At 47.3% G+C, this 12280-nt stretch overlaps 1 protein-coding gene and 1 non-coding gene across 7 annotated transcripts in view; both read right to left on the bottom strand.

Annotated features, from left to right (window-relative positions):
- RBM39 (RNA binding motif protein 39) overlaps positions 1-4017 on the bottom strand; it is a 29123-nt gene extending 25106 nt beyond the window's left edge. For 2 of the 6 annotated variants that reach the window (XM_042021716.1, XM_042021717.1), the window contains exons 1-3: positions 3728-4013; positions 561-624; positions 265-337 (exon numbers count right to left, since the gene is read on the bottom strand). Coding sequence is in view for 2 of the 6 variants with exons in the window: in XM_042021711.1 (XP_041877645.1) it covers positions 561-611 (51 nt within the window). In the remaining 4 variants the exon portion in view is untranslated. Of the gene's footprint in view, positions 1-264; positions 338-560; positions 625-3727 lie in introns of all 6 variants that reach the window. The other 4 variants (XR_006014981.1, XR_006014982.1, XM_042021711.1 and 1 more) reach the window with 2 other exon arrangements.
- A 2008-nt stretch (positions 4018-6025) lies between these two features.
- TRNAE-UUC lies at positions 6026-6097 on the bottom strand. Its single transcript has one exon. It is a non-coding gene; the product is annotated as a tRNA-Glu (tRNA).
- Positions 6098-12280: the final 6183 nt, after the last annotated feature.

Raw genomic sequence — 12280 nt, 5'->3', positions numbered from 1 at the left:
ATGGGACTGGTGAAAAGGTTATTCTTGGAACCCTGCTGTTTTCCCAAACCACTGCATTCACCTTGTTGCTATACCAAACTAGACTTGGCAATTTTAGAGGAAAGGTTTTAGGATTTTGGTTTCTGGGGTTTGTTTTGGTTTTGTTTTGGTTTTGTTTAGTTGGTTTTTGGGTAGATTTCTTTTGTTTTGTTTTGATGGTGTTTGGTGTTGGTTTTTTTTTAACCTAGGGGACCACGGTACAGCGATACGTCACTCAATTACTACCTTATGATTGACAGTTCACACTGGAATCAAAGGTGAATTCATGGGAGTAGAGGTGAGATATCGTTAGGCAAGTCTACAAAGAGAGATAGATGGGCATTTATTCATCACGCTGAAGTGAAACTACTGCACAATATAATTACATTAACAGTATATATTAACTTGACAGTAACATGTAATGCATGTCCAGTAAGATAAATCATGAGGGCTCCAGGGATGTTAGTTTACAGTTCAGCAGTAGTTTCATGAATAATGCTAAATTAAGGTAAACAGGACCTCACTGGCATATTTTTTCTCACCTTCTTGTAAGGAGCTTCAAGCATTGCTTCAATATCAATATCATCAGCCATTTTTTCAGGACACCTGAAAGAAGAAGTAAATTCCACCTGAGTTGGAAAACACCCTCGTGCTTTATATTGCAACAGCTTTTACTTAAGAGGTCATCGCTGCATTGGCTCAAAGTCACGATGCAGGGCTTCGGTAGATATTTCCCACAAAAACTGGAATGAAGCTTTGCCCAGTGAGCTGATAATGAATGTGTGCAAAGTAATTACAGCTGCAAACAACAAAATGTGATTGAACACCATTAGCCAGAGGAAACCCCAGAGGTATTCCACCAATTTCTTTCAAAACAAAGAGCACAGTGTATTTATGACACACAAACACAGCTCTGGTGGCCATCTTGAGAAGTGCTAGAGCTTCACCAAAGGACAATGCACCATCAGGCAAACCTGTTCACAGCTCCTAGCCTTTGCCATCATCATTTATCAACCTCAGGATGTGGACACTGTGGTACTTTGAGAAATGCAGCCTCCTGCATAACAGGGGCCACAGGAAAATAGTTATGATTCCAGTACTAAGAGCTACTAAAGCATACATAAAGTCCATCCAGTCTGGAACTTCTCAGACAAAAAAGACCCACCACACCAGGTAACATTTGGCACCACGAACATTTTGGGTTTAGTTGCTCCTCTTATTTTCCAATTTCAACCCTTTAATATAATTTTATGTTTACTATACTCTGAATCACTTTGACACTTGATTTCCTCTCCCTATGCATATGCAATTAAGCAACTCTCAAGACTCCTGGAATTAAACTTGGACATTAACTTCCTCAAATCTCTTAGGGAAAGTTTCTCTTCTTTTTCTTTCTTAAGCTCAAGAATAGCCAGTCCTCTAGATACAAGTCTGACGGCCCAACAGTGAAGATTTCCCTGCATGTGCACAATAAAATGGATTTTTAATCATACAGGTTAGTTCTTGCACCTTGTCTACAGGCACTACTGCAGGAACTGTGCTGTCCCGAGACTTGGGCAGAATAATGAAATTGCTCCAACACATCAAGATTCTTTAAACAGGCCACTTACAATGTCATAATTGAGAATGCTTTACCAGAGCTGCAGCACATCTGACCCTGGCCCAGGAATACATTCTAGAATAAAACACAATCCTCAAGCAGGATCACAACACTGGAAGTTCACACTCAATTACTTAACTGAGGCACACTAACCTCATTTTCAAATTACTACCTGCTGGGCTATAGTGCTATCACTTACAGATATGAGCATCCTTCATTTAAGTGCAATGGCTCAATTTTACTTCTTACTACAGTATTTATATTCAGCTTTTCAAGCCATCTACATACATGCAAGTGATTTAATTCACTGCTGTTCTACCAGTATGTAGTATAAATAGTACATCAGTATGACTAAGGGCCATGAAAAAGCCAAACCCAGAATTCTACAAAAAAATTCCCACCGGTGACAACTCCCACTCAAAATTAGTTTCAGATGTGTAATTTAACCAACATATCCAGCTACATTTGGTGAGGAATTATTCATCCTGAAGAGGGGTGGCCACAATAGGGACCATCAAACCTTGAATGGCATGGAAAAGTGCCGAGGGAAGAACTATTACTGCATTCACCCAAACAGTAAGTGAATGAACTATCATCCAGTGGGTTCAAAACAATGGTCCTTATTCACAAAGCATTTAGCCATTGAATTCACTGTGGAAGGGCACTATGGATCCCGACAGAGAAAAATAAGCACATGCAGTGTTCAAAAAAAACCCCCCCAAACCCATAAAAGTTTACAGAAAAAGCTTTTCATTAAACAAAGACACGCCTCGTGACCGTGAACCACAACTAAGTGCACATAGAGAGAACTGTCAATGTGTGACTGTGCTGTTCCCATTCTTTCTTTGGCATTTACTACTGGCCACCATCACTGACAATCTCCTGAACTGCATGGACCTTTGGCCTCACCCCAGCAATCTGTACCCTTTGTACTCTTTACAAAACACTTCCACTGGGACAATAGCATGTTATCAGAGTACGTTCTGTCTATGTAACAGAATCCTGCTATCAGCCCTGCAATGCATATATGTAATGCATATAATAATGCTACATATGGAGTTGAAAGTATTTTTTTTAAAATCACAAATGAAAGTTCGCAATAATTTCAAATGACTAGAAAATCCTGACAGATTTTCAAATATCTTTCATTAAACACTGATGCTCAAAATAATTTTCCTGAAAGCCTTTCAGCTTGCTCAAAAAAGCGACTAACTTGTTTGTAGAGGGAAAAAAAATAACAAAACCACCCTAACAAGCAAACAAAAAACCCTCCCAAACCATCAAAACAAACAAGGAATGAACTACACCTGAAACTTTGTGGATCTACAGAAAACGTAAAGGGACAGGAAATTTACTGCAACTGAACTAGTCACTATTTTGAAGAGAAACACTCTCTCTTTGTGCTGTACTGTATTACATAAAAGGAATTTAAAAGGGTTCCGTTCTCAAAATTATTTGTTTTAGAAATCCAATGAATGACAATTCTACACGTTTTACATGTAGTGTCCTGGAAAAGCATCAGGAAACTTTAGGGAGGACTCCGACGCCTCGGGAGGGCAGATCGCCTCTCAGCAGGACCCATACGTCTGCACGCAACTCCTCAGTCAGAATTCCCGCACTCTCCTGAGACGATCACGCGGAGCGAATTCGGTTTCCCAGACACAGTGATGCCCAGTGCTGCCTACCCTGCTGTGGCTGCCCTCCTACCTCGCTCCTTCCAAAGGCCTTCACTCCCCGCCCGCCCCACCTCCGCCCCTCCCCGCCCCGTCTCCCAGGGCGAACAGCCCCGCAGCCGCTCCCGCCCGGTCCCTCCGCACAGCGCCATCGCGGGAAGGGGGGGGCTGTAGGGGGGAGCCGGGGCGGGGCAGCGCCATGCCGGGGGTAGCTCGGTCTGTCCGCGACGTGGCCACGAACAACCGAACCGCACACGGCCGGGCGGCGGGGCGGGGGCCGCCGGGAGCTCTGGTCCCGGTGACGGGCAGAGCGGCCCCGCGGGAAGGGCCGAGGCGGCCATGGCGGCGGGAGGGGCGCAGACACCCAGGCCGCAGCAGCCCGCGGACCAGGCCGCCGCTTGCCCGGCGGGGGGGCCCCGGCCCCACGAGCAATTACCTGCGCCACGATCAGTGCGATCCTCGCTAGGGCCCCTTGGTCCAGCAACGGCGGCTCCGGCGTCACTGCGCTGGCGGTGGGGGATGGGCCCGAGGGCTCAAGCACCCTCTCCAGGCGTCTGAACCTTAAATGGACAGCGGCGCTCAGGCAGCCGCGGGGAGCGGGCGGCTAGGGACAGCGCGGTCGTGAGTCCGTCCCGGTGCCGGTCTGGCCCCGTCTATGGCTCCGCGGCTGCTCCCGAAATGGCGCCCGGCCGCTCGCCGCTCCGCGCACGGCACGGGGGCGCCCAGCGTACCGCGCAGGGGCTCTCGCGAGATGCACGGCCAAACAAGGCCGGGCACCCCCAGGCTCGCCACCTCTCGCGAGATATCGCAACCGGAAGCAGTGGCGGAAATGCTCGCGAGACTTGGGTAGACAGGTGGCTTTGTCACGCGCTTCTGAGCTCTCGCGAGAGCTTGCACGCCCGCCTGGCGCCCGGCGGGCGGGCCGAGCCTGGGGCCGGCTGTGGGCGGGGCTGCGGCTGCGCCCGGGGCCCGGGGCCCAGCTTGTGGGTTTGCGGTGCGTTCTGAGCGCCCGTTCTTTCCCTGCCTTCGGAAGGGTTCTTCAGGATATTCTGAGCACCATGCCGAGGCCTTGTCGTAGGTTCTTGCTTTCCAGCACACTAAAGTGGATTAGGGCAGGAGGGCGAAATTACTGTGTTCCTTCACCAGAGATTGTGCTGACGTGATGATTTAATAGGGTCTGTGGTCTGATCTTCCTCCTTTTGGCCGAGGGCTTGATTCATTCAGATTAGCAATGTCCGAAGGTGTTCAGCAGTACCCTTCTGCCAGAAACAACACCTCCCTTAACAGGCCAGCAGTGTCTTGCAGATTTTTTAGCCACTTCAATCCCAAGTAAATCTGTCAATGGCCTGCCCTTCTGGTGTGGCTTTTGGCCCAAGCCACTGCAGATTGCTGAAGTCTTGAAGCTGAATGTTTAACTCAGAAGGGAACTAGTGTTTTTGTTTAAACAAGTCCGTCTTGTTTCATTAACAGTGCTTCGTTTCCCTCAGAGCTCACAGAATGGTTCGTTTGTATTTAAATTTAATAATACGTTGTAAATTTGGAATTGTTCAAGGTAGTACAGATAACATAAAGTGGGTTTCCTGCTGGTATCAGCATGCAATAAATTGTTGCTGGGGAATTTTAGGTTGTTTATTTTTTTTTGTTCTACAAATCTGAAACAATGTAAAGATTAATTCTAAACAAACTTTTCCTCCTGAAATGATAACTTTTCTGGAAGTCCCAGGCTACTGTCTCATTTAATGTCATTTCTAACAACGTTTCTGAAATGTTAATAGCAGTAAATGGTCCTGGGGCCCTTGCCCAGAGTGTCCAAGTCTTTCTAAGCTGAAGTGGTCAACTAGTAGAGTTTGGAACATTTAGGAAAAATGATCTGTTTAAAATTAAAAACAAAGCATGACTGTAATAGGGTTTTTTCCAACCTAATTGTTTCTGTACAGGTTGGTTGTAAACAAAATTACTAGTCTTCTCACAGACAAAACAAGATTTATTCTATTTATTCCCATGCACTGTCTGTCCCTTACGCCTCGGCTTCCAGGCAGCCATCAGGTCTGCTCTAACCAGCTCCATGTTCCTTGCTCCCTCATCTTGTGATTGTGACTGAAGTATGTGCATAGGCTCATGTTGGTGGATTTACCTTTCTCTCCTATCATTTGCCTGTGGAGCCAGGCTCTGGAAGCAGTACACAGACGTGGGGGTTTTTTGTCTTCTCCACGAACACACCCCTTCCCCTTGGCTGGTGCCCAGGCAGTGTACGAGAAAGGATGCAGCCCCACGCTTCCAGTACTCACGGACAGGGCTAAGGTGGCTAATGAGGGGTCGGGAGTAGCAAAGAGCGGCACAAGCTGCGTGTCCAGTCTTGTTGCCAGACCCAGCGTATCACAGCACTGCCCTGGCCCGTCGGCTGTCGGCGTTCAGCTCCGCAGGGCTGTTGGTGTGGTCACTACGCACTTGGCTGGATTCACCTCTGGAGCTGAGGGGAAGCTCTCAGTAACACATTCCAAAAAAAAAGTTTTCTTGTTTGTGGGATGGCTTGATCCGGAGGAGGGACTGGCTCTGCTGCGCTAGGGGATAATGCCGACTATCGCTGGTGTTCGTTCCTCCCTCTAAACCTGGGCGTGCGTTCGCGTAAGGCGCCGGGGGTTGCTCGTGTCACCCGCGCCGTGAGCGGTAGAAGGGGTCGCGCAGAATTTACAACCGAAAGGCAAGAGGGCGAACGGAAGAAAAAGCTCGCGTTTTCCCACACCGGGAGTCGAACCCGGGCCGCCTGGGTGAAAACCAGGAATCCTAACCGCTAGACCATGTGGGACTGCTTGGTAAGAGTGCCTGCTTGCGACAGCCGCTTCCTGCATCGCTGCGTTCCTGCACCGTCTCCTGCCCGCCCTGCGTCTTATCTGCGCCGCCTGCCTGCGCCCGCGCTGCCCACCGCTCGTTGTCCCTGCCTGCTGACCACCGTTTGCCTCCCACTGCCCGCTGACCACTATTCACTGCTCGCTGACCTCTGCCCGCGCCGTTGGTCAGGAGCAGGGAGGGGGGTGAGGGGTGCAGGGCCGCTCCCTCACTTAGTTAAAAGACGAGGTTGGAGGTTGACAAAACTGAAAAAGTAGGAAATTACTAATGGGAAGATGAACAAATGAACTCCGGCCTAAAAAGGCACAGAAACTTGGTAACAGCCACCAATGTGCTCCTAAACAAATTTGAGCAACCACAAAAGCAGGCAGAAAAGCTACACTACCCAGTTTTGACTGAGAACAACCTTATCAGACACGGGTACAAGACAGGTAACAGGTAGAACACTGCAGTAGCTGGCTGCGGATGTGCAGGAAGAACTGACTATTGAGCATGTGGAGGAGCGATGCTGGATATTGAAGAAACTTCGGTATCAGTGTGCCTGAACCATTTTAATCTTCCAAGATGTAACACTGAACCCCTATATGTGGAAAACTCACACCTAAATAGGCAAACGAGAGAATCAGGGCTATTGTAGTGAACAGACTGTAAAACCAGTGGTGGTGACAGTGACGTATTTAGGAGGTCAGATTGGCTACCAAGGCAGAAAATCATTATGAAAAGTCTCCAATTACCCCCACACCGAGTGAGTAAATGTCACATCAGCATATCATGCGGTTGCTACATTTAGATACCACAAAGGCTTGATTTTTGGAGCAGCTGGCTGGAGAACATAAAAGAAGCAATTGGGTTTAATGCTGAGTTCTGTGAGGGGCCATTAGAACAGTCATGCATAGCAGTGAGTATTATGTTCAATCTGGTGACATCAGAAGAATAACATCAACAAAGGAATTCCTCCCTCAAGAGTTGATTAAAAAATGAATAAACTGAAAGGATAACATGATTGTAAGAAGCATGGAGATTCTAAAATTACTCAGAACAGTTGTATCACCACAAAGAAAAAGCTATGGCTACTGTTATAAACATATATTATAGTATTGGCTTCTCGCAAAGTATTAAGATAGATATTATATAATGTTAGAAATGCTTTTTTGCTGTGTGGATGTAGTTTTCTCTCGTTTTAGCAAGAAATGTTAGCAAGTGTGAGCAAGTGTGAGCAAGTAAGAGAACCTCCAAGCGAGCAGAGGATGAGGCCCAAGGAGCTGCTAATCAACACTTTCTCCAGGGAACAAAAGGGCCCAAAGGCTGCTCCGCCTGGAGAACGGGCAGCCAGGAGGGTCCGAGAGCCCTTATCACCGCTCTGCCCGGAGGGCAAAGAGGCCCAAAGCTGCAATCAGCCCTGACTGTCTGGAGAATTAAGAGATCCACCCCACCATCGACTCTTACCTAGTGGGCCCAACCCCAAGAATCAAAAGAAATAAAACCACAAGGCAGAAGACTACGCATGCTCTAAAAAGGCGGAACCAAGGAGTGGCCATGCAGAACAGTTCCTGGAAAAGTTTGAATATGAATAGAGAACAGACAGTAAAAATGGTATAAAAAGGACTCACCTCTAGCATCAGATGTGCTCTTGGCAGAGCGCCAAGGCACCCGGCCGTTATCCCTTTGCTTTATTTTATGTGTCTCTTATCGTCTTTATATTAAACCCTTTAAATTCTCACAGGAGAGTGAACCTCGTTTTTCACAGCTACAAAGCACCATTAAAAAGGCTATTAAAATATTAAATTAAAGATAAAATACCCTTCAAAATGTGAAGGTGATGTAGACCATGTCCATATGCCAGCAGAGAAAATCCTGAATAGGTTACAAGCTATTGAATCTGACTACACAAGGTAGATTTGAGCAGATTCTGTTTCCTCGCATGGATCCCAACTACAGCCCACTGGCCTGCATGAGGTTGCTAAAGACATGGGCAGGGACTGGCTGACAGCCAGAGGACCCAGCTTTTTTGGCACATGATGATCTTAGTCCATCTCTGACATGAGGGGGCGATTTGCTCCCCAAGGACTTGACACCGCTGGTGGAGAGATTTGAGCTTCTTCCATGTATCAACCTGCCTGTCCTCAGCTTCTTTTCTAGTTTGAGTACTGGAGGATGCTGTTTGTCCTTCCAGAAGGCCTGGTGAGATGTCAATATGAGCAGCAGAGCCAGCATCTACACCCCTCCACTTCTGCTTGCCTAGGAATTGCATGTGAGGAAAGGGTGAAGGTTTTCCTTTGTCAACCACTTCTGGAGATCAGGACCTGGGGGAGGCAGAACTTTGGCCTCGTTTAAACTGGCCATGCTCATGCTGTTATCTTACCTGCCTGTGAAGCTGTTCTCTGGGCCCCAAGAGCACTAACAAGCCCTTAGGCCAGCCCCACCTAGGGCTTGTAGCCCAGCCCTGCACAGGACCTGTCATGGGCTGAATCTGTCCCTGGTCACCATCACTGGCCTCATGCTGACTCCAGCCTGTAGACTGACTCCAGGTTGATCTCAGACCTGCCTCATCCCCGTGAGCTGCTCAACAGTCTGGGCGGCCCATGAGACAGCCCCACCATGGTGGGGCTGACCATGGCCTCCTGCAGATGTGCTGTTCTGGGGGACTACCTGTGGGTTGCATGGGGTGGTCCCCTGAGACACTGCTCAGGTGTAATCCCAAGTGTTTTCTCTCTCCTCTAACAGCAGCTGTTCACAATGAGCAGCCTCAGAGGTACATGGACAGAGATGCACAAGTTCCAGCTGTCAGCACCCAGCCTGAGTGCACAGCACTCAAATTAAAATACAAGAACCTGTTTGTTGAGTTGATCTGCCTAGTAGATCTCCAAGATGCTAAAAAAACTAGCAAAGAACAGCTTTCAAAGGGGTTTGCCTAAAGCTGAATACCTGGATGTTGAGAGGAACCCAACTTGCCTGACACAGTTAGTGCAGCACAGGGGGACATTCAGCATTGCAATGCTGGCAACCACAGGTTTGGAAACTTCACTTCCTGCTGGAGTTTTGTGGTAGAGCAAAGAACTTGCTGCTGAGTTCAGCAGGAATCTGGCTGGTCCTTGAACCCTTGACTGAGAAAGGATAACAGATAAAGAGTTATAACCCACTTCTAGTGCTCATTATAGGATTTCTGTTTTCAGTATGTATTAGTAAGGAGGTGGTGTGCAGGCAGAGCTCAAAACAATACCTGAGGGTAAAAGGGATTGAATTTTAAAAAATGAAATCTGTATTATTTTATTGAAAGGATACAATGAGAAATAACAACATGCAGAAATTTCAGTTGAGGACCTGTAAACAACAAAATGAAACAAATTTTTTTTGTGTTACATAAGAAGAACAGGAGTCATGGGATGAAGCTGAGAAAACGTAGGCAATACACCCTGGTGGGATCTCAGACAGATGTCTGAATGATCATCCCAAGAGACAACAAGGCCAGAAAGAAATGCCCCCAGAAATGTCTCTGCACTGGTCAGAAATGGTGAAAGTGATCTCACAAATCCTCATCTTTCTTTGTCTTGAGACCTGACTGTGGAACCTTCCTTCCAGGTTATTCACAGAAATGTGGATTCAGTTAATTTGTCAAGGCTTGTGAGAAAAAAAGTCAGACTGTAGGATTAACTTGAGGAATTACAGATTCTGTCTGTGGCTAAACAATAAACTCACTTCTGGCCAAGTACCTACAGTATTACATTGTGCAGCACAAACATCAGCCACAGCAAGGCCAGATGGGCCAAGAGCATGTGCAGCCCAGTGGGAGAGGGAGCAGGGAGGTACAGGGAGGTGGCACAGCTCTGTCTCCACTGCTCATGCTACTGTTTGGGTGCACTGGCAGTACTAGCTGAGTCTTGTGTCATAAGCCCTGGCCACAGGCCTCTCAGCAATCGTCCTCTGCTCTGGGCAGGTGTCCCCCAGCTCAAGGCTGCTGGTGGTGAGACAGTTTCATATTTTCCAGAGTATAACATCTCCTGCAGAGCAGAGAGCACCATTGCCCAGCTTGACCAGTAAATCCTTAGCAGACACAGATTTGAGAGCAGCAGAGCTTACCAGAAACAGAAGTGTGGGAGGCTGTGATACAGAAGTCCTTTGGGAACATGTAACTCATTCGGTGTCAGGGACATAGGTACTTTATTTTGGGGAGCTTTCATCCTGCAGGAATTTTGAAGTAAAGGCAAACCTCTGCTGGGGAGATTTTCCTGACCTTCACTGCCAGCAGCCTCATAGAAAGTTAACTGGCAGCATGGACCTCCCTTCCTATGTCTTGTCTAGCTTTTGGACAAGGACTACCCTGGACAGCGGAGTCGATCTGGTTCACAAGGGACATCCCATCTCCACCTTCCTTCCCTGTTCTTCTCCTGGCCCACCCTGATGTGTGGCTCCGCTCCTCATTCTCATCCGAGTGCTTGCCAGATCATCCATCAGGCCAATAGAGGTTCTTGACAGTCTGTTGGGGAAGATGAAACAGGAAAGCCTTGGAAATATGATTGCCTGACAAAAGATTTTGGGAATATGAAAACTACAGGCAACATCGAAATGAAAGCCACTTTTGAAATACCAGGTCTTAGTTACTGAACAACTGGAAAACAATGGTATGGCCACTGAAGTAATCCCCTCTTGATGGAACAATACCCTCTGCTTGCAAACAGGTCCAAGGGTCAGAGCAGACCCTACTAGCTCAGCAGAAGGGGTCCAAAGAGTAGTTTTTAGAAGTTAAGATGTAACACTCTATGGTAATATAAGAACTCTTATAGGCTGTATGTAAATGCTATAGGATTTGTATCTTGTATTAGATTGGTTAGTGACAATTAGAATATTCAGTACAGAAGATGATTTATTGTATTGTAACCAGGACTTCAGACATTCTCTATTCCTCTCTTCCACTTCTACTCTTACTTCCACTCTTGCTCTCACACCCTCTCTCTCTCTCTCACCTGCTTACTCTCTTGGGCCTGCTCAGAGCTGAGTCAGGCAGCTCTGAGCAGTGCCCCTATACCCACGCCTTTACAATAAACCGACTGTGTCCCAAGACCTGCCTATAGAGATCTCTCCATTCGTCTCCGTCTACGTCCGTCCGACTCACCCTTAACCTACAACAGTCAAAACAAGACTCAGTTTTGTTCTGTGCCAGTTTAATGAGCTGATGGGGTTCACCCAAGCTCAGATGAACACAGAATCAGGACTCAGAGCAACAAGAGAAGCAGGACTTGTTGCATGGGCAGCCCTCAGCTCAGTTCAGCCATTTCACCCACTACACCCTTCTTTCCCCTTCAAGGGCATGTTGACATTGTATCTAATGCCCTTCCCCTCTTGGCTGCACTCCTCTCAAAGGACAGAGCTCTCCTTTGCTGCAGGGAGATGTTACCCCTGCTGTATAATGCCATGGCTTTGTCAGCAGCCAGGGAGCCACAGCAGCAAGGAAGATGGCAAAAACCTCTCCTGAGTATGTACTCACAGTCTGTTTTAAAAAGCAGGAGAGGAAACAAAGAGCATTTGCTGCTCCATCTGTGTTTCCGTGTCCCATGCTGCATGGTTGGGTTACAGCCAGCTGCTGCCATTGCCAAGCAGTAACGCAATAGCACTGCTACTTACTCTGCAAAGGAGCTGAAGATGGTAAGGCAGAAAAAATTAGGACAGGATGATTTTTTAAAAGCCCCATTGCAGAACACCTGGCTAGTTATACAAATTTACATCATGCCTGCTATAAAAAAAAGCCCCACAACAACCTCCTGATTGGTGCTTAAAAACATGTATTTTTACAAAAGGTCAAATATCTCCAACTATCTTTTTCCAGAGGACTGTCCTGGGCTGTTCAATATCATCAGTCGACTTCACAAAACGGACAGGATTAATGAAGAACAGGGATGTTTTTTTCTTTTCCTCACACTTGCTAAGACCATTTGATAGAGAGAACTGTCACAGCACACAATCCAAAGAACTTCAGCCAGCAATGCCTGCACCCAGATCAGCCTGGTTCCATTCAGTAAGGTCTTTGAGACACTGGATACAAGATGTCTGTGCTGGATTACTGGAGAATTCACTACATATGTCTGCCCAGCTCAAACCTCTAGCTCCCTGGTATGGAGTTACAGACGTGCTGGTTGGGAGGACCTTT

The sequence above is a fragment of the Corvus kubaryi genome, unplaced genomic scaffold (genome assembly GCF_017639235.1).
Source record: "Corvus kubaryi isolate FWS band 111438036 unplaced genomic scaffold, C.kubaryi_AGA036_p1.0 37157, whole genome shotgun sequence".
NCBI lineage: Eukaryota > Metazoa > Chordata > Aves > Passeriformes > Corvidae > Corvus > Corvus kubaryi.
This window is presented reverse-complemented; position numbering and strand designations above follow the sequence as displayed.